This window comes from Python bivittatus, unplaced genomic scaffold, assembly GCF_059951505.1.
Source record: "Python bivittatus isolate LINGU-HERP-01145 unplaced genomic scaffold, Pbiv_v1 ctg000020_np1212, whole genome shotgun sequence".
NCBI classification, from domain to species: domain Eukaryota; kingdom Metazoa; phylum Chordata; class Lepidosauria; order Squamata; family Pythonidae; genus Python; species Python bivittatus.
In genome coordinates, this window is record NW_028277030.1 from 59,443,807 (window position 1) to 59,469,575 (window position 25,769).

General features: G+C 35.9%; 1 protein-coding gene across 2 annotated transcripts in view; it reads left to right on the plus strand.

Annotated features, from left to right (window-relative positions):
* FIG4 (FIG4 phosphoinositide 5-phosphatase) overlaps positions 1–25,769 on the plus strand; it is a 99,887-nt gene that overhangs the window by 57,387 nt on the left and 16,731 nt on the right. For both annotated transcript variants that reach the window (XR_015795884.1, XM_007436812.4), the window contains exons 13-20: positions 3,696–3,741; positions 4,919–5,067; positions 5,541–5,707; positions 9,668–9,806; positions 13,421–13,479; positions 14,806–14,953; positions 15,699–15,782; positions 20,352–20,547. Coding sequence is in view for 1 of the 2 variants with exons in the window: in XM_007436812.4 (XP_007436874.1) it covers positions 3,696–3,741; positions 4,919–5,067; positions 5,541–5,707; positions 9,668–9,806; positions 13,421–13,479; positions 14,806–14,953; positions 15,699–15,782; positions 20,352–20,547 (988 nt within the window). In the remaining variant the exon portion in view is untranslated. The remainder of the gene's footprint in view (positions 1–3,695; positions 3,742–4,918; positions 5,068–5,540; positions 5,708–9,667; positions 9,807–13,420; positions 13,480–14,805; positions 14,954–15,698; positions 15,783–20,351; positions 20,548–25,769) is intronic.

Consider the following 25,769-nt stretch of genomic DNA (forward strand, 5'->3'; position numbering starts at 1 on the left):
TTTTAATGTTTACGAAATGTTTACTCTCACCACTCTTAATTGATGGAAAACCTATTCATTTAATTGAACATCTGTAACTCTGAACTGGTCTACTTTAGAAGAAGAATGGGGAAAAGAAATAGAGTACGTGCCTTTTTTTTCATAGCAATTAAGAGGGTTGAAGTCCAACACATCTAGAGACACCAGATTGGAGAAAGGATGTCTGACCCATAGAATGCAGTGTTATGCATGTGAACACAGGGTGCTTTGGGTCATCTCTTGTTTCATTGGTTCAGAGTAGCTGACTTTGTTCATTGTATATGCAGCAGACATCAATACCACAGAACATTGCAGGAAGCAAAATAAAATCTTTAAAATTTACGTACCAAAAAGGACTGTTGATCCTTCATTACAATTTATGAATTAATTTGGTAATGTTACACAATTATTGATCAACTGCATACAATTTTTTAATATTGTTAATATATCTTCATGCATTATTCAACAGTGAGTAAGCCATTAATATTAAAGAATAATATTTAATATTAACAGTCACTTCATTTATTGAGGGATGTATTATGAGATTCTCTTGGGAACAAATTATCTTAAGGCTTGAGCTTTCTATTCCCTGCAAAACTTACAGCATCATCTATATGTTAATGTCATTTTCCAGTAACAATGTAGAAAGTGTTTCCCCTAGATGGAAGCTTGACAAAAAATCTCAGCCCTTGGAGTTTGCCAAAAAACCCAAAAAACTTTTTAATAATATAATCACTCTTTCAGAATTGTCCACCCTTTATGTTCTACATAGGAGGATATGCCTGTGATTCCTTCTTCCAAGAGCTCAAAGGATAGGACAAGGTCATGGAAAAAGTTTTTGTGAGTGAGGTTGCCCCAACCCTATGAGATACTGTCCTCCCAAAGTTAGCATGTGCACACACGCACACACATTTCAGAAAGGGTTGAAGACTATCCTCTTGCTGGGCTTATGGATCATGTGTCCATAAAGGATGCTTCTACATACTTTGCCCAATCATTGTTTATATTGAGTTTACATTTATTTTTATGGTTTTCACATTTTCTTCATTGTTCAACATATTGTTGGTTTTCTTTGCCTTTTCAGCATCCTAATATTTTAAATATTTAAGTAGTGATTTAAAATCAGTATTTAAGTGTATAACTTTGTTCCTTAAAAAGTAGTGTTTTTTTAAAAAAAAAAATAACTGAAAGCTGAAAGGAAGATATGTTGGGTAATTTCTGTCCTGGAAATTTGGCTATGATTTCCTTAAATAAATTTTCTTAGCTGTTGGCTGAATCATAGAATATTCATGAACCTTCATATATTTTGAAAATTAGGATCAAGCAAGGTCTGCTAGGGCCAGATAAGAATGCATGCAGTTTAAGGAAAGGAATGCCCCCCCCCCCAAAATCATTGTTGCGGGATTGAATGAGGAAGTAAAGCTTAATTTTTTAAAAGTTTTGTTTTAATTACAAAATATAGGAACACCAAGATATATAAGAATAACAAAATTAAACCAAAAAATCCAAAAAGGAAAAATGAATTTTTAAAAAGGAAAAGAAAAGCAGACAAAAAAGAAATAAAAGAAATTCTACTTTATATATCAAACTTATAGTTAGTTAATGGTTCACAAAAAATACCATATAATGCTATATTACAACCAGGTACAAAATAGTATTGTAAAATATAAAAATCTGTGCCAACAAAGAACAATTTATTTCAGCCTTTGATTAGTAGAAAATACTGACTTTTTCAGGACAAATAAATTCCATATTTCCAAAAGCCAGTCCTTAATGTTTGGAATAATATCACATTTCCAATTTCTCAAAATTATTCTTTTTGTCAACTCCTCACCCCCACCCTACCCCACACAGTACAACCATAATTCCTCCTAGTTAGATATCAAAGTTTTGATATATAATTAACATCACATTAACTTCTTTAACATTTAAATATTTCCCCAAAAATCTACTTGCATAAATTAAAATACTATTCCAAAAAAATGTCAACAATTCACACGACCATATCATGTGAGTGAATGAGCCCTCAAATTTTGATTGATGTCCATCCTTTTGAGTACATTCTTTGGGGAGTCCAATATACTTTAAATACAGTTTTTTGATGAAAAAACCAGAGTCACTTGCTGGTGAGAAGATGGCTATATAAAATTTATAAATAAATAAATAAATAAAATGATTTAATAACATGCAGCCATTGATGGGGCATTATCGGAGAATTGATTTAAAATCACTATCCCAGTTTCTGACCATATTTTCCAATAAAACATTTACCCCCTATTTGTAAAGCAGATTTTTTTTCAGAGACTTAAATACTCATGAGTCTCATTATCAAAACCCAATCTATGCCCCAGTATGGTTCAAAGATTTCTTGCAGCATGTATTCCTGGAAATAAGACATCTTTTCTAGTATATGTTGTTTCAAGGATTGCCATGACCGCAATGAGAATAAATAATAATTTTTTAACAAAGCCCATAAAAGATAATGTCCTACTAAATTTTCATTCCACATACTTATGGCTGATAAAATATAAAGCTTGAAGGTTAATTGCTTTTGGAGGATTAACAACGGATGGGCTCATTCCAAACATATTTAACTTCCAATAATCAACACTGTCATGGATTAGACTCTGTTGAAGAGGTGAAGCTTGGAACAGCAAACACGTGAGCTAGTCTTCTTTCAATTCTTTATAATAGACATGGGAGCCTACAGAGCCCCCTGAAGTGGGTGGGGCAAATCTTTTGGCCCATTTTGTGGGAGGGATTGGAGAATAAGAGGCAAAATATGTGTCTTAGATCTTACAAAAGCACAAATTATCCATTAACACACAAACTTAGTCCAATTTTTCTTGTTTTGAATCCTTGCTTAATGACCATTCATTTAACGATAGTTCAAAATTATGATGGCCTTGGAAAGGGTGCTTAATGGCCCATAAAGCACTTCCGGCCATTGTAAAACATCGCACCGCCCCCCCCACCTGTGGTCATGTGGCTGCATTTCAGGTCCTTGGCAACCGGCTTGCATTTATGACTGGTTGCCAAGCACCCTGCAACCATGATCACCATTTGCAATCTTCTCTGCCAGCTTCACCATTGGAAGCTGGCAGGGAAGGTTGCAAGCAGAGGGGACATGGCGATGGGCAGCTACAGAGCTCAAATCTTCAGGATTTGAGGTACCTGCCTTCACACCGCTGTGGTGTTTCCCCTTCCCCTGCAGTGGTGCAAAGGCAGGGACCTCAAATCTTCAGGATCTGAGGTCCCTGCCCTTACACTGCAACAAGATTTCCCCTCCCCTTTCAGCGCTGGACAGTTACGGACCTCAAATCTCGCTTAACAACCAATTTGCTCAACAACCGAGATTCATGTCCCAGTTGTGGTCATTAAGCAAGGACTCAATATGTTCAGGGATACCTATTTGACTCTTTAAATACCCCCATTCCCAAAAAACTGGCCAAGCATTTTGTTTCTTCCTACTCTTTTGACACAATACTATTAGTTACCCTGCTGAACAAGGAGTAATACTTCAAAATTCTTCCATAAGATTCAGGTCCTAAACAATTATTTTGTTATAGGTGTTAGCTCCTTTTCTTGGAAATTTGTGTATTTTTCTAAAGTTTTGAGCAAGATCTTTACATATAGAATACTGTATCTTATAAAGCATTTATATCTTTACACTACAGATGGAATGAGCTAGGAGGATTTGTAGTTCCCAGTGGCCGTTTGCAGGTAAATGAAATGAACTTCTTTTTTTAAATTGTTGGTACTATAGATCAGTATTCTCTGATAGGTAAGCTTTATTTGTCATTAGGGAAAGCAGAGTCTTGCAGAATTACTTGATTGTATTTTATTGATCATTGCTATTCAGTACAGGTAGTCCTTGATTTACAACCATTCATTCAGCAACCGTTTGAAGTTATGATGGTGCTGAAAAAATGGACTTATGACTGGTCCCCAAAGTTATGGCTGTTGCAGCACTCCCGCAGTCACATGATCATGATTTGAGTGCTTGGCAACCTGTTTGCACTTACGACCAGTTGCCAAGCACCCCATGATCATGTGATCACCATTTTCAACCTTCCCTGCCAGCTTCCCACAAGCAAAGTCAATGGGGAAACTGGCAGGGGAGGTTGCAAGTCGCTCAGGTAAGCCTCTCCCACCCACCCCAGCCTCGCATGCACACACTGTGCCTTCCTTCTCTCCTTCACTCACTCACACACACTGCTCCCTCCTTCACTTGCACACACTCAGCCCTCCTTTGTTTGCATGCACTGTGCCCTCCTTCCCCCTTTGCTCACTTGCACACATCACCACGCCCTTCTTCACTCGCATGCACTCGCATGCACCCTTCACTTGTTCACATGCACTGCACCCCCTTCAAACAAGGAAATTAATAGAATGGCCAAATATGTGAATTTACATAAAACTGATACTTCTCATTTATATTCATAAAACCATTTGTAAAATACTACATTATAAGTAGAAATATGGCACATCTCATAACAAGGAAGATTGCAATCAAATGATTTGATTATCTGCTCAATGTTAAGGGATTTTGAAAACCTGGGAAACAGTATGAACAATCTTATTTGGTTATAGTTATAGTTAATTTTTGATCAGAAAAAGAAAGCACAGCACAGCCGTAAGCACAGCTTTCCTCCCATGAGCTCATTCTTTTCATAGAGAATTGCATTGGTTGCAATCCATTTCAATAAACATAATAATCAAAACCCTACAAGTTTTCTGTGTGCCCAAATGGTTTGTATATGGGAGAATCTGCACCAATAGACAAGTATTATGTCCTGTGGATTGGGGGCAAAAAAAAATCTATCCTGAAGAAGACTGGCATTTACTAATGTATTTTGAGCTAATTACAGACTCTCCATTTATCAAAATGCTTTTTCAGACAGGAGTTCTTCGAACCAATTGTGTAGACTGCTTAGATCGCACTAATACAGCCCAATTTATGGTTGGAAAGTGTGCTTTAGCCTACCAACTCTATTCCTTGGGATTGATTGATAAACCCAATCTTTTGTTTGACACAGATGCCGTTAGGTAAGACTTTTTTTCCTGCAAGATTTAGCAGATACAGCCATTTCTTTCACACTACTGATTCTTTTCTAAACCTCTGTTTCTGCACATCATTTCACATTAGCTTGAATATTTTAGCTTGTTAAATGGAGATTTTCAGCTAACAGCCAGTTAAATGCATCTTGTCTAAGCTTTCTTTTAGCTGATAATTATCCAACAGGAGCAATAGACAAAGCAAATTTCTGTGTGGGAGTCTTGCTACTTGCCATATGAGGTCAATATCATTTATTTTTGCTTTGCTTTGAGTCATAGTTTCAAATCTGTTTTGTCTGGATGGAATGGAAGTTTTAGCTTACACTCTATCTAAGATAGTAATAAAGTTCTAAATCTGCTCCTTGGCAATGCATTTCTGCATGCTCAAGAAATAACTAATGGTTTCTCATTTGCATCTGTTCCACTAGATGGAATTCTAAACTATATTGCTTTTCTTGCTTTAGATTATTTGAAGAATTATATGAAGATCATGGAGATACATTGTCACTCCAATATGGTGGTTCTCAACTTGTTCATAGAGTAAAAACCTACAGAAAAATAGCACCCTGGACTCAGCATTCTAAAGATATTATGCAGACTCTTTCAAGATACTATAGCAATGCTTTTTCAGGTACTGAATTGAGTTCTGTGTTTGAAGATTTTTTTTTATATCACTTAAGAGACACTTCAGAGGTACATTTTTCTAATTATTAATAGTAATAATTAATAGCAGTCAGGTCTGACAAAGAGTGATTTATTTATAAAAAGAGGTATATCAAATGAAAGCATCATGGATATGTCTATATAGCCACAAGAAACTGAGATTAATTTAGGGGCAACTAATCTTTCATATGGTGTTATTGACTTGTTATAATAAAATTAAATGGGTAAAGCTATCATATTAAAATTAACAGAGTATTTGGCTGAGACTAAACTTTAAATTCAATAGCACAGAGTCAAATGTAAGGCATAAAATAGAATATTGTAGTTGCTGTAAAGTCAAAGCAGACAATTCTTTTTGCTCCAGTTCTTAAATTTTTCCTACAGCAGAGCCTGGCCATTTTTCCACTTGCTTAAGAAGAAAAATGCCTGATATTACTTCCTTTGGGAGAAGATAATACCTTCCTTCCTCATTTTTGGAATCACAAGTCAGAAAACTCAATGAAAAACATTTGAGAAAGATAGGGATAAAGGAGAGGTTTGTGAAAAAGTGTGTATTTGGTTGCACATATTGAAGGGGACCTAGTACATAGTTCTTGTGTGGAAAAGCCAAGCTGATTCAACCTTGCTTGCCTTTTGAAAGTATGGGCAAGCTTGTGTCCCATGTTGAGGTCATCTCCCAAATCTAAACTAGATGTAGCCATATGGTTTATTGGCTCACCCAGCCTTACTGTAGATCAGTCCAACTGCTTCCTCTACCGTCATTCATGAAATGGCAAATAAAGAGATTGTAAATTACTAGTCTTTTTCCTCTTTTCTTTGTTTTAGAAATTCTGCTTTCATAACCAAATCTGCATCCATAGCCTGTGTCAACTGGTGTTCCATGGGACCTTAAGGTTCCACAAGAGGTTACTAGGGGTTCTGTGAGAGATTGTAATTGGGAAAAAAAAGTGTGTGTATGTGTGTTTTTAACTTTGCATGCCATGCAATCCTAGCATTTGCGGTGGTGGAAATGTTTATGAGCTGGGACTCAGCTGCCAACCTGCCACTTTGCTGTTTGGTATATGTTGTAAAACATGGATTGTGTAGATTAGAGGTGAATTGCATTATGACTTTTTCTGATTTTTATGCAGGGTATCTAAGATCTGAAAATTCAAGGGTTCCTCCAGGGTAAAAAGGTTGAGAAAGGCTGCTCTAAACCCATGTCCAATAAATGAAGAAGTTTATAAAGTTATGTGTCAGGGTTCAATAACTGCCTTTTCACCTCATCAGAAACTTGCATTTTAACTTGAAATTCTGAGAGAAAGCAAAAGTAATTTGACCAGAGATCAAAAACATGCTCCCTGGGTTGTGATGGCCAAGATTGCACAAAATACACGGAATGCGTAAAATTAGAAGCTGCATTATGAAAGACTGAAACTATACTTATCTCTGAAAACCATGCCAATCTCAGATTAAGTGGAGCTGAGTTAGCCCATCATTAATTAAAATAAGTTAAGCTGTACAAATTTCAGGTTCCCAAAATGAAGTTTTTGCTCAGAAAACAACAGGGGCCAATCCCAGTAATTTCAGAAAAGTTGTATTTTATTTAGAACATTTAAATCAAAACATGCTATTTATATTCCTATTATTGAAAAGGTGTCCTTCTGTTTCCCATTTCAGCAGCATATAAATAATGGTTGAAAGAGTGGCCTTTCAGGCAGTTGTTATAAATAATTTTTTTTCCACTTAAGGTTGTCAAGGAAATTGAAAAACTCATTCTAAACTGCCATTTCTGATTTGTATTGGAAAGATAATGATTCACTGGAAACTAGAGTATTATTACTGCTACATTTCTGGTTATGGATTTATGGAATCTACACAGCCTATTTAGCCAGAAACAGTACTGGAGAGTCAACTTTAATTGATGTATTAAAAAGTAATGTGATTACTCCTTCCTATTAATTGTGGTTGCACTAGTCCTAGTCATGGTAAATCTGATATTTTAGGGTGAGTTTTGGTTTTTTGTTTTGCAAAGTGAGGATATTGAATATATTTAAGTTAATACATTTACTTTTGTTTATTATCTCATGGTAATGTCTCTTTCCACAAAACACATATTAAAAATGTGCTATGATACACTTAGGTACAATAATAATTTTAAAAAAACTGTTCAGGATTTTTCTAATTGTAATGCCCAATTTCTGCATCCATTACTAGATTATGAAGGGAATAGAAGCTATTAATGTATTCATTAGTGCTTCAGCATTACATTTCATACTTATTTTCTTTTGATAATATTTTTTAAATGTGCATATTTTAAAATAAATCCATGGTTTAATTTCTTAGAGTAATCTAAAGTGAACATGGAGGTCATTTCAAAGCAAGCTCCAAAATGGAAGAAGTCATCAGAGATAGGAAGAAGAGAGTTTACAGTTGCTTTTTTCCTTCTTTTCTAATCTTTAGGAAATAATCCTTGATCCCTGGAAAAAGGGATTATGGGATACTTGGATCCTGCAGATCACTTTTCTTGCAAGCAAAGAAGTTCATTCTTGGTTGCCTCTGGGATGTGGTACAAAAATCACCATCATCCTTTCCATAGCATTGGTGCTCTTTCTAACTGATAGTGGTGGGAAAATGTCTATAGTAACCTTGGAACTCCTTGGCTCAAAGTTTTCTATTTTCCTTGACATGCTTTGAACCAAGTAAAAATAGAAGTATTCTCAACTGGAGGCAACTTATGTACTTTCATCCTACTGAGTCAGCAAGAGGAAAAACATAAAAAGGAAACAGATGAGAAAATGCTGCCTCCTCTGACAGGGGGTTGAATCTGGAAGAGCTGTAATGCAGATGTTCCTGGGATTAGGAATATAGAATTTATTTTCAAAACTATTAGTGATTTCAGCAGCAACCTCCCATCTCAAATTATTCTGGGTGGTCAAATTTGGAGCCCTGACATAGTGATTTGAAATGGCAAATTGAGTGTCATGTGGACAAAGTAGGAAAAGAAAATTGTAAGTCATCCTTATATAATACTTTAGTGCAAGTGAGAAAAGCCCTTCTGATTGATTCCCATGTAGGAAGAATAATAATTAGGGTTTTCATAGGATTTTCTATCTAATACTAATTGCAAATGTATGATCTGAAGAAAAATCTTGTGCAATGTATGCACAGTTGTATAATAAGCTCAGGGTGTATCCAAATTTAATTTTCCATGTATTACTCTACTGGAAATTGATTTACACATAATAGCCAAGGTTATAATAGTCTTGTTATGCATAAACTCTGCGTTCTTGAACAGACTCTTTGCATGATACCTGTTTTTCTAAAGAGAAATATTCTAGTTAATGAACTGATCGTTTTTAGAGCAGGGATTTAGAAAACCCCCAAGGTATAATAGGAAAACATTCAGTAACCCAACTTCCAAGTTTAACATGAAGGAAATACATTGGAGAATGAGTTTTAGATAAAGCTATAATTAAACTGAGATTGAGATAAAATGAGATTGATTTTAGGGGGAAAGGAAAATGGAACTTGTGTTAGGAGTGGCATCGTGGAACAGCACATCAGAAGAAATATGGAGAGGCAGTAGGAAATGTATAGATATATGCATGTATTGTGTCCTCCTCTTTATAAGGAGGGTGCTGGGCTATGTGTGAACTTATTTTTGTTCAAAGTAATTGGCTGCTGCAGGGAGAAAGAAATGCCCAGAATATGATGATGAGTTCTCAGTATGCTTTTGCAAATATGTTAAGGGGTAATTTAAAACAAAAATTCTGTTTCCAGCTGTAGACTTGAGTTTCCCATAATGTCAATCTTCTGTCATTCTAATACTGCTTTCCTCCATCCCCACTCCAATTTTAAGCTTCCTGGCAGTAAAACTAATGATAAAGGTTGGGTGAGTATATATTTTAAAAAACAATATAAAAATCCCTTTCCTTGTATCTTTTAGATGCTGATCGCCAAGATTCTATTAACTTGTTTCTAGGAGTATTTCAGCCTGAAGAAGGGAAGTCCCATCTTTGGGAACTTCCTACTGATTTTTATTTGCATCAAAAGGACACAATGAATCTTCTCCAGACAAGGCGAAGGTATTTCCTTTCAATATTCCCAAAGGAGAGGAAATCAAATTGGTCCATTCCATTTCCTTCTACCCCCATCCTATGTTTTAGAGGGTTATAGGGAACTTCAAGAGAAAGAATGTACAGCTTTTCTGCCACTTTTACTAATGGAAACCTCTGCTAGATTTTTTTTTTTTTTACAAGCAGAGACATCCATTAATAAACTTTTCTTTTTCAAAACTCTTTCCATTCATAGAATAATTAGGTTCGATACAATCGCTTGTGTCCCATTTCATCATCAGTCTTGTGAATCAAGCAAATAAGTTTGCAAAACAAATGAATGGAGTTCTTTATATTTGGCTACTTTTAAATAAATAAATAAAGTTAAGTAAAGAATGAAATACTACTTAGTATTTGCTTGTTAACAAATATGTGTTGATTTGTGTCTTTTAACATTAAGTTTACCTGTTTGAATTATTTCTCTATCAAACAATAGGATGTAAAACCAAATGATAGAGTATAAAACATAGGAACCCCAATCCATATCCCTCTGTATATAAGTGACATTCCATTGTTAGTCATGATAAAGAGCTCAGATTGCACGCAGGGTTCTTTCCATCCCTTAGCAAGCAAAAGGAGCTTCTACATGCAGTTCTGCTCAGTTCTGTCTCAAACAAGCATTTTAGGCATGATTTTCCCTACTGTTGTCAACAGTCTCCTTCTGCTCTATCTATATAATTGAAATAAATAATTATACAGTATAATTGATCAAGCAGTAGACAGATTTCACAATGGAAAGAAATAGCAAGGGATCCTTCAAAGATCTGTTTCAGAACTAAAGTATTCCAACTTACTTATAAATAAACTGGAATTAGCAGTGTGAAGGACATATTGGCTGGTGAAACTTAATTCAGGGAGCTAAAAACAAAAGAAATGCTAAGACAAATGCTAAGACAAAATTGTCTTCAAACTTCAAACTTCGAATAAGGATTGAAATGGAAAGCAGAGGTTTAGTAGAAGTTTAAAGTCATGTACACTGGGCCAAATAGTCTTAATTTCTCAGTTACACCAATGGAGACTGAATTGCGGATGATTAATCAGAAAAGAAAGGTTGGAATTATGGTGGCAGTGCAATGAAAATGTCCACCCAGTATGTGGAGTGTATGAAAAAGCCAGATTCCATTTTAGGCATCAGTAGGAAAGGGATTGAAAAGAAAGCAACCAAGAGCATATTACCTTGGTGTGCTTGTCTTGGAATATTATACATAATTTGAGGTATCATCCCTCAAAAACATATTTTAGAATTGGAAAACATGCAGATATTGAGATCAAACTGATCAGCGGTGTTGAGCAGTTCTACCATGAGGAAGAGGTTTCAACATTTGTAGAGAGAGAATGTATGAGATTCAGGATAGAGAAGAGAAAATTAAGATAAACTATCAAATTCATTATAAGGTACTGTAAAAGATAGTTTTAAAAGAGAACTAGATAAATTCATGGATGATAAGACAATGAATAGCTACCACTTGTGAGTGCAAAATATTGCTTCCAGGATCAAATACAGCATGCACTTGAATATTACTCGTTGTGGAACAACATAGGTAAGGGTTATTGCACTTATGTTCTGCATGTAGGCTTCCCAAAGGTATTCCGTTGGACACTATCTAAAGCAGTATTACCAGATGTTGAATTAGAGTTACAGATACAAAGATAGTTTACTCTGTAAACTCTACATATAGTATTTTAGTGTCAGTTTAGTTGATGTCACTGAGACATCGTGTAACTCAGATTCAGAATTACAGGCTTTATCTCAATTTGTACAGTCAGAGTGACCATGATGGAGAAGGCAGCTAGAACCTCTTCTTTGATTATATTGGTTTGTAGAGAATGGTTTTTTGATGACTCAGGATAAGATTATTATCCATAGCAATATGAGGAGAGGAATGTTTAGTCACTTCAGAGATCTGATCATGGCACTCAGAGAACAAAAACAAAGCAAGAACATGGCTGATGGCCAAGATGACACACCATATAGAAATTGAACAGTGTAAGGATTTGTCAAGAGGAGAGGTCAAGTAATCAGAAGGCACTTTTACACTTGCCATGGTGTGAAATAGCTGCTATTTTTAATGTGGCAGATACATATATTTGCTTCTAATGGATTAGTTTACAAAGGTTCAAAAGGTTCTTCATGAAAGTTGTATATGCTAGATATGGTACTCTACAAGTACTTGTATATGATCATGTTCCATTTGCCAGCAAAGAAAATGACAGAGTTTGTAGGATTTGGGGAAGTAAAATTGGTACAGTGTTTCCTCAGTCACTGGAATGAACAATTCAAACAAATTCAATCAATTAACACTACAACAGCAAGAGATGTTCAATTAGTTTTATTAGAAGTTCAGAATACACTGTTGATTGGCTTGGAATATTCCCCAGCAAAGTGGATTTGTGGACCCTCTATTGAAGGGGCCCTTCCATCTTATCATCTCTTCAAATAATTGTTCACTCTAAGATTTTTCATCATGAAATATATGTTCTATTATGAGACCTGTGGAGTGAGAAAGCGTATTATAATCGGCTAAATTATTATAAGTCTTTAAATCATGAGATTCAGTGTGCATGGTAACAGCATAAGGCTGGCAGTTGGAAAGGAGAACAATACCATATCCAGAGCTGTGATTTTACTTTGTTGACACATTAGTAGGTAATAGATACTGATGCAACAGAAGACATTTGAAAGAGAATGGAATAAACTCAAGTTCTGGACAGAGAGATTGTGAATGGCCAATAGGATTTGAAGATCAGGTATAGCAAACTACTCTAGCCCAATAGTGTCTTCAACAATTGGTTCTAATTCACAAATTTCAGAAGCTGAGAGAGATGGAGTTTTGGGACAAGTTCCTAAATCCTAAGTTAAACATTTGGAAGGAACTGCTGCAGGCAGGACAGCTGTACAACTGTTCTGCTCAAGTCCCTGTTATTCAGAATTAAGATAGTTTTAACTTTTACAAATATTTTAAAAATCATTTTAATAATCTATGTAAATATATAGTTTTTAATATAAAATAGCAACGTTAAAATTGTTTTATGTCACATTTTATAATGAAAGGGGAAGATGTGGTATATTTCTGTTTCTTTGGGTCTAATTACCTATAATTAAATGTGAAATGCAATTGTACGAATGACTTATCTTGAGGATGTTATGTTGTTTTACTTCAGTAGGCTGTCTGTTAAGAAGAATATAGCTTTCCAATACATTCTTGACTGAAGTAACGAAAATATTATATGGAAAACAGAATATTGAGCTAGATAAATCTTTAACCTCAACCTCACAGCTAATTTCTCATTTATCTTTATAATAGCTCTAATTTGCTGGGTGATATCATACAGAATTTATAATCTAAAATTTGACATCAAGAATATTGGAAAAGGAGGCTTGGATAAAACAGAATGTGTAATTTTGTTTACATATATTTGGGCTTAGCAAATGTAGGGCATGAAGAATAGAGTGAGGGGTTTGGGTAGAGGGTTCTGAGGGCAGCAAGAGGAGAAGCATTATATAGGGGGCAATTACAAATATATGTGAAGGGAGAAAGAGTGCTTTTTTCCTTATTTATTTGTTTGTTTGTTTTTGCTTAAAGCTACACTTTTTGGTGGACTCCTGGTGTTCTAAAATATTTGCCACTGCCTTATGATGAAGGTAAATTCTACTTGTTAAACATTTTCCTTTATAATATAGCAAAATAAAATGGGCATAATAAAAATAATTCCCTAAAGTATGGTGAATTAAGCTTGCATGTTGTTAAAGAGACATTATCACTTTATTTCACTTTATGAAATAGGGATTTAGCCGTATATGATACTCTGATTAGCTCTCTCATCCCATTTTTATATATTATTTTCTTGTTGCACCCATTTTTCAACTTTATGCATTAATATAACTAAGGTAGACTTTGGGTTTGCGGGGTATTTTACTTGGCTTTCTCATCTTTTAATGGATTAGGTGGACTTAGCTAGCTGTAGAGCACCATTCTGTGTAGCGATGGCTTTTCAGGGTTTGGACTTTAGGGTTTTTAATTTACTACAGTGCCCCGCAATAAGGTCAGGAGCACTCTGAAGAATTAAAAGCATGGCTAGGTCCAACTATGGCTGAAGGTGCCTGGATAGTGGGAATAAAATGAAGGGGAGCCCAGTCAGACCTCAGCAGTGGGATCTGGCAGGGTGCTGAAATTTTGGTGGCTGCCCAAAGATGGCAGAAGCTGATGTTCACCATAATCCTGAATGCAACTGATCCTTTCTAGCAACTGTGTTATCTGTTTCATCCATCTCTATTCATTTCTCCTTAAAGCTATAGTAGAACAGTAGAGTAGAAATGTGGCATCGTTTCCAACGTCTCATAAATACAATGCTATCTATTACTGTTCTTTGTCTTTAAATACATTATGGGATAAAGAGTTGTCTGTGATTTTTAGTGTTCTTGGGGATAAGACTACTATGGTTGGTTCCTGCAGTTCAAAATTCCATTCTTCACTATTAGTCCTGCTTCTGTTGACTTTAACTAAATACTCAAGCACTTCCCCCATCACCAACAGTTGCTCAGTTAACTGGCAGATGTCAAATCAAATCTTTATTACAGTCATAGACCAGCATAAACTGGCAGATGTAAATGTTGATTTGTGGGCTTGCATGATCCACAGCATACTCTGCCAGATAAGAAAAACCTAATTTGTTTTTGTAATATATGTACTGGCACTGATCTAAAGCCACTAACAGAAGTTAATGCCAGAAGTTGGTTGGGAAATAGTCATTTGTTGCTATTTTTTTAAAAAGAAGAAGGGGGAGAGAGGTTATATATTTTAACACTGGAAAGTGCACAATCCTCAATGTGTTAATAATAAAAATATTAATGAAATGACATAAGACAGCAATTAAGTATTTTGGTTTAATGCATCCACAAACCTACAGGTTAATGCAAGCTGTACTTTGCCTTTTCACTTAGTAGTATATATGTATTTACTTGGTTTAGTGACGTGTGCCGAAAACCAGAGGAAGTTAATAGTGAAGAGATTTCATAAGTTTGATGAAGAGATTGATATTCATAATGATTTTTTTCGACCATATGAACTCAGCAGTTTTGATGACATCTTTTGCTTGGCAATGACAAATTCAATGCGGTATGTCTATTTCATTTTTAAAGATGTTGCATTTTGAACTTGCTTCTCAGATTCCAAACTCTAATTCAATTTTCTTTAAAAGGTATACAGTAGAAAATATATCTAAAGATAGAAGAGGCAGTGGACTCTTTAATTTAATTTAATAGAAATTAAATGCTATTTCTCTTTTAATTCAATAAATTATATGCTAAATTCCACAAATTCTATATTCTCTGCTTCCAGTTTCAAAAGAAACTGATTTCTGTCCAGTTTCCATTATCATGCATTTATAAGCCAATCTATTATGCAGGAATCATTAACTTACAGATGTTCTGAAATATTTGTATTTTGCAGACACGTGTGGGATAAATTGGTTGTGTGAATCAGCTATCAAAAAGTGAATTTGACACTGTTTGGGTTATTTAGCAAGAGGAATGCCATTTAATTCATGTAGAAAACAGTGTTGTTGGAAATGGCCAGTCCAACCAGTAATACAAATAAATCACTTCCTAACTTGAATGTAAAAAAGAACCCTCCCCCCATAATATTAGTTATACGTGCTTTGTTTTCACTTGAATTTGTTATAGAGTTCACTGGCAGGACTTAACTGTGACAAAGGCATTTTTTTGTCTAAACAATTTGGAAAAAACATACATTTTTATGACAATTATGTCTGAAGTACTGTTTTTGTCTATTGACTTTCAAAAAAATAATATTGTTTTTGCATTTGATCATTGATTTTTCTTTCTCCTCTACATTTCTTCAGAGATTTTATGCCCAAGAATGTTCCTATTGATCCCAGCCCATTTACTGTACGCAAACCAGATGAAACTGGAAAATCTGTTTTGGGGTAAGGAAAGAAGTGCTGTAAAAAGCTTAATATTGCTTTGTTTAGCTATATTTACATTATCTGCTCTTGACTGATGTTGGACAGAATGCAGTGTGAATTGAACCAATTAATATTTTTTGTGTTAAAAAGATACAAGAAGATTAGGCACAGGGGTGAAATGCATGCACAAGGTTGGAGTCTGAGTTCTGGGTTCCAAATCTTGAGTAGATTAATAGATTTAAACCATCTTTCTGCCAGCAAAACCCACAAAAGGAGATCAGTATCTGTCTTTGCTTCTGCCAGAGAGATTTATGCTGTTCCCTTTTCCTCTGGACTCCTACATAGACCAAACTAAAGTAGAACCAAGTAGTGGTAATATAACTCACTGCCAGAGTGCCAGGCACCAGTGCATGCAATGCTGTTTTCTTTTCCCATAAGTAAACACTCTCTTCTAATGGGGGAGTAAAAAGCAAGAAGAACAATCTGGCAATTACAGAACTACTTCAATGTTTTATTGCCATTTGATTCATTTTAATGTTTCTACTGTTAATTCCTTTATATCAGTGCTTCTGAAACCTGGGTAAATTACCCATAATTGGGTAAAAGTGGGTTTTCTTTGGGTAATAGCACACAAACCCATAACCCAATCACAACAGAGGTATTTAAATTGACGTAAAGTGTTTTACCTACATTGGATAAAGAGGATTTTCTGATCAGCAGTTTTGAATAGTGAAGGAAAAGGTTTGGGAAGCACTGCTTTATATCAAATATGATAAATATTTTTTGCTGATCTACCTAGGAAAGGTTACTTGCTTATCAATATTTCAGATATTGGGGCAGAATTCAAATAAAATTGATGAGATAAGCATCCTTTTTGTGGTTTTGTCTTTCTTCTTTGGTTAGTACTTCACCAGCCAGGTCTTTCTTAGCAAAAAGTAACTCTTGTTCCCCCAGTTGGGCTTATTTCCAAGCCTTGGCACACTTTGGAGTAGGCAGTTACTGACTAAAGAGCTTGGCAGTGAAGCAGCTGGTAAAGAAAGAATTATACAGAAAGATGTAACATTGCAGGAATTTTTAATGTGGGATATACAATGTCCTCTGGGTTCGGAGTGTAATTCAGCCTTCTAACCTGCTGGTGAACTGCAGAAGGCATTCTGGTTGCTTGTGATCCACAGGCTGCAAGGTGTCCGCTCATTTTAAAGCAACAGAACTTTTTTCCCAGAAAAAAAATGGAAATGTATACAAATCTTATTTCTTAATACCTTTTACAGATATAAAATCTATAAAATATATTATGAATAAGTGGCTTGTTTATAAAAGTAAGTTTGATTTCTAAAATTTAAAAAAAAACAGAATCTTATTAGGTAATTATAAATTTATTGATCAAATTTACTATACCCCTGATTTTTCTTGTTTTTTTCCAATCTTTTGCATTTCTAATGATACACTCCTGTTTGCTGATCTGCTCTGCATACATTACATCTCTCTTTAGCTCCATGTATTTCAGATTTAATTTTGCTACTAATGTTGTTATGAGGTACTGGTTCTGTTACGTTTTTGAAAAGTAACTTTCAGTTACTACTGTCACATCCAGCTGAAACAAGATGAGCAAGAGCACAAATACATTTGTGTGCATTTCAATTTATTTTTATGGTTTAGATAAGCCTCCTTAACCTGGTATACTCTAAGAATGGAATTTTGGAACCTCTAAGTTTGTATAGTCTGCATACGTGTTGGTTCTATGCTGGACTGCAAGAAAAGACTAGTTCCCAGTGTCTTTCCTTTTGCATAGTAAATCTTTTGAGTTACCTTCCCTGATAGGTGGCATTGGAAGGATGACTTCTGCAAGTATCTTTCCCTGCTAAGATTTACTGTTGCAACACTGTACAGTATTCACACGATATGTCCCCCAATTCCCACAGTACATTAAGCAGCCAAGAATCCACAGCAAATCTAGAGTTCTATTCTAGATTTACATTACAAAAATTGCAACAATAGCATTAAGTTAATAGTCTTGTGACAGCTGCAGTTACAGAGTTTTCTGTGCAGGGAGATCCTTGAACTCTGTTATTTTCCAGTTTTGCTTGAATATTTTGTAATGAAATATTTACTTTTAATATTATACCTGTTGAATCAGGACTAACTACTGCTTCATTTGAGTACATCCAAGAATCTGTTCAGACAGCTTTAATTTTTCTGTTCTGTTCTTGTTTTTGTTTTTAATCACTCCTTTCTTTAAAAGAACATAAGGGTAGTTTTATTTCTTCACCCCCCTCAGTCTCTAAAAATCCATTTGCTGAGAGCAAAATTCTTTATGTTTTTAAGGAGGTAATTACTTTAATTGTATGCAAGTGATCAATAAGACTATCCGTACTGAGAATCTAAAGTAATATTTTGTACCTAATATATCATGCCCCATATAGAATAGATCAATGGCATTTTTTTCCTTGAAATAGTTCAGAGACTTCAAATCATTGCTCTTTCAATCATATTTTCAAAGTATAACAGTGTCAAAATGTTCTGATCTTGATCTGGAGTCATTTAACCACTTCACTAGTTTGCAATTTACTGTTTTCTAGGGCTGGACTTTAAGTGTTGGCAAATGACTCAGTTCAGCTAAGAAAGCCTTTTGAAAGCCATCCTTTGCTCTTACCTTTGTTTGTAGAGCTTTATCTGATAATCTAAACATTAAAAGCCATTTTAATTGGGTACTCGTTTCCTAAGGTTTTTGCACCTCAGATTAAAATGTGTAGTCAAAGTCGTAGATGAGATGAAGGCCCAAGTGGTTCAGAGACAGAACAAACTGTAGTAGCTGGAACAGAAAGTCTAACAGAATTTAGCCTCAGAGGACTAAGGAGTCTGGCAAATAAAAAGGATCAAAGCATATCATTATATTTGATGGAGAAATTCATGGAGCTTCTTTCAAAGGTGCATTATGTGCAGTGTCTTACTGCAGCTATAATGTTCCCGATCTCTTAATCTAGAGGCATATCTGGGGAGGCTGGGGGGTGGGTTCTTCCCCCCATTTTTCCTTTTTCAAGTTTGAATGGTTTATTTATTTAAACTAGAGTACTACTAACCACCAGTTTCTCAGCAGTTTACAACACACTGAAATTCAAGACATTAAATCAGTTCAAATAACAGTTAAAACCAATACAAACAAATGAAACAAATACAATTAATTAAAATTAACAATTAATCAACGATTAAAATATTGTAAGGGCCTTTTTAAAAGCCAATAATGTTATTTATTATTGTCAGCCCTTTAAGGCAGACCAGGTTAGGAAACAGAAACAGCAAGGATTTCAGGAATGCTACTGTATTATTATAGGGTGTACTAACATAAACTTAAAAATCTTTGAGAGTCAAAGCAGAGTTATTTTGAGTTTCTTTTCTTTTAATGGTCCTTGCATTCTTTATCTTTGTACTCCTCAACATCAACAAGGTCTGCAGGAAATGCAGTTCAGAGTATGAGGAAGACCCAAGCCCAAATCATCCCCAGACAAGCTTGTGGCAATTTTAGGTGAAATGAAGGCTACATTAAGGATGTTTGTTTGTTTGTTTGTTTGACAAAATTGTGTACTGCACAAAATAGTGGGAAACACAACAATGCATAATGTATCTATCTTGCCCCTTTGGGAGAGAAAAAAAAAAATTGCTCACCCTTGTCTTCAGTTATAATTATAGCAACATATATTAGCTCCTGGACAATATGTTCTCTCCCTTGATCCTGTGAGCTTTCCTCTTCCTAGTGGCCATAACTGTGAGCTGGATATTTTGTTACCCTTTTGGATCAGTGGTATTAACAATATTCTCATTGTAAAAAAACTTATTGGTGAGAGATTGGGAGTAGTCCAGAGGTTCACATGCTCCCTTCCCAGAACCTCCATTTTGAATGAAAGTTTTCCCACAGCTGCCATCCGTATTTACTTTGCTTAACAATTAACATAAACCATAGTTCTTTCCTAACTAGGATATCCTCAGGCCCACTACTGTTGCTAAGATTATGGAAATGCAACTTTCTTAAGGGAGAAGGAATTGGGTATTTTTACTCCCATCCAGCATTCACAATTCTGTCCTTTCTCAGGAACAAAAGCAACTGAGAAGAAACAGTGCATAAAACAGCGGCTAGTGCTCCTCCGCCCCCCAGTGAAGAGGCCGTGTCCAGCAGTTCTGGACTGTGCAGAATCTGGATGACAGGCAGCCCCCAAATGCCTTGGGTGAACCCTCACATGTCTCCAAAGTTTATCAAATGTTAATTGTTACTCAAAACAGAAGAGAAAATAAGACATTAACTACTGTTAATTTCAGTGCCTGGATTAATTATTGAATTTTAATGAGTTTTAAATGAAATTAAGTCAGACTTTGTTATGGTTCTTGCCCACCTATTATTTTTCAGTGCGTGACCTCTGGCATGCTACTCAAAGGTTAAATGCAGCCTGAAAAAAATTGCATACCTTTGACTTAAACAAAATATCAAGGGGGAAAAGCCTAGTATCAATTAATATAAAGAAGAGAAGAAGAAGAATGTCTTTTTCTTCTTGCCCTTCCAGTGCTGTTTCTTGAATTCACAATTCTGTCCTTTCTCAGGAACAAAAGCAACCGAGAAGAAACGGTGCTGCAACGTAAAACAGCGGCTAGTGCTCCTCCGCCCCCCAGTGAAGAGGCCGTGTCCAGCAGTTCTGAGGATGATTCTGGAACTGATAAAGAAGATGAGGGGGCTACCTCTCAGCGTTCAACACCAGTGAAAATATCAGATACCGGAGACAATACCAAAATAACAGAAGTAAGAAATTGGGGCGCCATGAAGAGGGACACACTTTTATACTTGCTGTTCTGCTTTGTATTCCATATGTATTGAAGGGTTACACATCTGATTTCCTTTGTGCATTAGAGATATTTTTTTACTAACAAATAAAGGCATCAGAAGAACAAAAAACCAAACAAAAATATTGAGGCGGGACCTCAGAAGCAGATGGAGTACTTAAAAAGCAATTTTAAAGGGGATCGTGCAACTGATTAGATTTCATGCAGAAAATATACTGTGAAGTACTTGATATGTATCAGTGTTTTAAATTAAACTAGGTAATTCAGCCAGGAGTGAAAAATGGGTTAATAGAATATTGGCTTAATATAGAAATATAGCTTAATACTGCATTTTCAAATAGGAATACTAATTTAGCGAGATGATACCCTTGTGCAGACTGATTCACTACCATTATAATGCTTCAATATCTGCTGATGTTAATGAAGATATGTAAACACAATAAGATGAGGCATCTTAGCAATTTTGTTTCAGCACAACCTAGACATTTAAGATTGTACAAGGAAAAGTTCAGAGCACAACTGATTGGACAATCAAGGATCAAAATGTGCCTTGTCTTGCAAAATGTGATATAGAAGGAGAGTTTTGTGCTTCTGGCCAGATTGAGTCTATGAGCCATGCTTGAATGTAATGTGGTAGAATATACTGTAGAGAAGGACTCCTTCATGAAATCTGGGGATCATGATTCAGATCCAGACAAATTATATCTTTAAGCAGCTGCACCACATTATTCTACTAATGCTATGGAGAATATATGTACTGAGGTTCAGTTTCTCATATTGCAGGCTATGTGCCTACAATCTTTTGCACATCTCTTGGACCACAGACTGGCTTGGTTCCCAAAGAATACCAATACTGTCACCCAGTGAGCTGAGTTGCTTGCTCAGTTGGCCAATTCTGGAAAGTGTGTAACTTTTAAGAAGACATTGGAGTTAACAGGACCATCTCATCCTGATTGTTTCTACCTATCCTACCCAATCCAGCAGGAGGGGTATGCTCCAGGTCCCATTGGGTAAAGAGTGTTGGCTGTTGGGGCCCAGCAGGAGAGCCTTTTCTGCCATGGTGCCCACCCTCTGGAATATCATCCCTCTGGAGGTGTAATTGGCTCTGACTCTACTGCCCTTCCACAAGGCCTTGAAAACTTAGTTTTGTGCCTGAGCTTGGGCCCCAGGTGTATTTGGGTGCCTGTCTCCTGGCTGTGTTAATGGTTGTTCTATGATTCCAGCTGCTGTGTTTTTATTTTTTCTATTATATGTGTTTTATTTAGTTTTTATCTATTTTTATTGTAAGCTGCCCAGAGTCACATACAGTATGTGAGATGGGTAGTAATACAAATCGATTAAGTAAGTAAGTAAGTAAGTAAGAAAGTAGATAGATAGATAGATAGATAGATAGATAGATAGATAGATAGATAGATAGATAGATAGATAGATAGATAGACAGACAGACAGACAGACAGACAGACAGACAACAGTATTGTCTTCAAAATGGGACAGTGAAAACCATCTAAATACTAATCTGCTATAGGAATCTTTCAGTGTATCTTTCTGTTGACTTACTATTTGCAGTGTAAAGAGTGAAGCATGAGAGAAAAGTATGGATTCCCATTTGAGAACAGTCCATGGTGAACTTCAAGCTTACACACTAATCTCTCCTAGGAGATCAAATCCTTTGGCTTTTAGTTTTACATTAATCAGGACTTCCTGTGATTCCCAAATTTGGGGAACTGTGATATGTTCAAATTATAGTTAGTGAGAACAAGTCAGGGCCGGACCTTGTTCTTATACTAAACGGATGCCCTCAAGTTGGGTTTCATGGGAGGCCTGGGATTTATTTAAATTTTATTAATTTAAATAATATTTAAATTTAAATGAATTTGAATTTGAAAGTTTATCTTCCCTTTTAGATGCTAAAGAGGAGGTTGGGTGGGGTATGTAGCATAGTATTCTGAAATCCATGGTAGATTCAATATTTCAGTCCTTTCATCTGGAAAAAAAGATATGGTCTCTTTGGAGGTGTGGATTTGGATATGCATACCTAGACTTTTTCTCACTCCTGGCCTTTTATCTGCTTTGATTTTTCATGGCTAGATTTTATAGGTTGAGAATTAATAGGAAGATTTTTATTCCTACAGATTATTTGTGGGATCCTTCTTACATACAACATCAAAAATGATCTGAAATGTTGGTCCAATTCAATTCTTTACCCTTTCAGAGAGGAAGTATGATAACATCCCCAAAGCTGAATTGCAGTATCCTGCTCAAATTGGAGAAATTGAGATGGCAACATGTGTGTTGACATGCTGTTCCTTTTATTCCAACTTTTGCCCAAATGTCACTACTCCTCTTCTAGACAGATGGCTAGATAGACTACAGGAGCATTTTATCCTTCTGCTATGAGACCAGTACTCTGAGACCATAAAGGAGATTGCAAGATTCTTTTCTGTCACTATTCTGATACATTACCAATTACTAGAAATGCCATAAGTCGAGCAACAGTAAATGCTGTGTGTTGAGCATAGAATAGTTTTGGGACCATTTTTTTCCCTCTTTTTTCTGGAATTCATTGATAGAAATACATTGTGTCACACTTAAGTGGCCCTAATGCTCTTGGTGCCACTCTTCCCCCACTCCTAGCAGCAGGACTAGCAAATTAACTGACCATGGTGTGTTTAGTTACACACGTTGGTCAGAAGCAAGATGAAGATGTTTCTGGCTAGAGCTATCCAGAGAATGCAGCTGTAACTTGGTAATCCATCCTTCATCCAGCATTATGATTACATGCGCTACTGAAAGGAAACTATGAAGAATTAGAATTAAGCTAATTGTTCAGATAGGAACTAGCAGCCACAGGCATGTGTACTAACTAGCACGTATGATTAAGTATGACATACAAATGCTGCCAATATGAACAAAGCTGAGTTTAGATGTGTAATGAATAGTACTAGATCAGAAAAAAGAAGAAAGGAAAGGAACAGCACTGGTGTGTTGTTTACTAACCAGTCTTTTGTGTTTTGAAGCTTTCTTCGCACATATAAGTGAAGAAAGGAATCTTTATAAATCCATACTTTACATATCCCATTCCTGCCTATCCATTTCTGTTCCTTTTCAATCAGATAACAGTATACATCTAGAATGTGTTCTTGGATATCACTTACTCTTTTATTCTCTTCTTATACAGTATTTATTCTTTTTTCTTCTAGTTATTTCTTACTTCGTTTTTCATATTTCTGTTTTCTTTTCTCCCCTTCTTCTTGAAGGCTGCTTTACCTTTCACCACAGATCTTATGACCTGAAGGCACTATTGAGAAGATGCACAAAATGCAGTTATTTCACTACAGGTTTTTTTCCTACATATCCTGACATGTTACGTCCTGAACTCAGCTAGATCATGGTTCTCCTGCCTGCTTGCCTGTTGGCTTGCTGTGAACTCTGGTCATTTCTTTCCCACTTAAGCACCTATCTGTTCCTGACAGCATAGTACAAAATTAACCTTGCTCCATTGCCTGGCTAGCTCATCTTCTCTGCCCTTCACACTTGTAACTGGAGAAAAAATGAGTCACAGGGAGCTTATGGGAAAATACAAGAGGCAAAGAAAGGTAATAAAAATAATTGTTCCAGTAATTTAAGAAGGCAAAAAACTCCCACAAAGTTATTTGGGTAGCATTAAGATTTGTTTCATTGATACATGCACTGTAATGTAACATTGCAACCAATTGATACTTATTTTAAAGAATGACAATCTTTTTTGAAATGCACTAAAATTATTAGAAATCTCAGAAGTAGCATCTAGTTTTTCCTATATAATATGCATGTTTCCCTTCCTAAAAGGAGGTATCTACAATATTTTAACTCCAGATCATGCAGTAATAGTTATTTCTGTTCAGAGACCTTAAAATTTTCAAGTAGCCCAGCCTATTTTTTTTCTAGCATGTGAGAGCCTGCATCAGAATTTTGAAATGCAGAGCACTCCTATGCAGGGTTTTAGATAGCTAGTCATGTAAGGTTCGGTATTGCATTTCCCCCATATCTGAGGTTCTATTAATTTTCTTCTCTTCCATTGCATTTTAGAATTACCTGGTTAATTGGACATGTTCGTTCCTTGTTTGGTTGTTAGTGGGGGTCTCAGCCTTCTTAGGGTTTTTCTGAAGTATTTGGGGAATTCCTTTGATTCTATTGATACCTGTTGTCCCTGTAAAAGTTGTCTTTCAGGTGTACTAGAAGATGTTGCCCTATTGCAAAGGTAGAATAAGAGTTTGTGTGTGAAATGGAGAAAAGAAGCTCTTGTCCTTGCTCTCTGACATCAAAATGTTCAGATACTGTCTCTCCATAGGCTATGAAATACAGTGTAGTAACAGATGTCTAGATAACATGTCTCATGCAAGCACATGTATTCTAACCAGCACTTCTTTTATGGTAAGGGAACAGATTTTTTACTCCCCTTGCACAAGGTAGCTAATATCTTTGGGATGTGACATACAAATTCATGCTTTTGCCCCTGATGACATTGCCTAGTTCTGAAATCACTTTAAAATGACAGAAGTGCCTGGAAATTGCACTGTCCTGCCACTGCCATGTTTGCAACTGTTCTCAATCTTGATTGTCCCTTTCTTCTGTGAGGAAGCTGGAGGATAACTGAGATACTGTAGCTGTGCATCAAGCATTCCAACTTGTGGTACTTAGTGAGAGTAGGCATGCAGTCTCATTCACAGTGCAACTTTCTTTGGAGAAGCATAGGATAGCCAAGGCAACTATGCTTGTAAGTACTTTAGGTGCAGCAGATCCATCTGTTGCTGCATATGATAAATGAAGTGGGAATGGAGGGTTGAGAGGAGGTATATAGGTCTTTCTTGAGGTCCGGGGGCAGATGGGCTGGCTTTATAGGATGGAGGCTGTCTTACAGAAAAACACCTTTAGGGAGTGAGTGAAGCAAAAAAACCCCAGTATAAGAACATAAGAAGAGTCTGCTCTATGAGGCCAGTCTGACCAAAGCCCATAAATATCAAACAAGTAAAGCTTCTGAAAACACAAGAGGTAGCTGTATAGTTGCTATCTTGCCTATGAAGAAAGTTCTAGTGAGGAATTCCCTTTATAAACCAATGAAGCCAAATCTTTAAGTATGATAGGTAGATTATTTTGGAAAAGGTATGCCAAGCAGCCTTCACAGGACTCTGGACTGTCGAC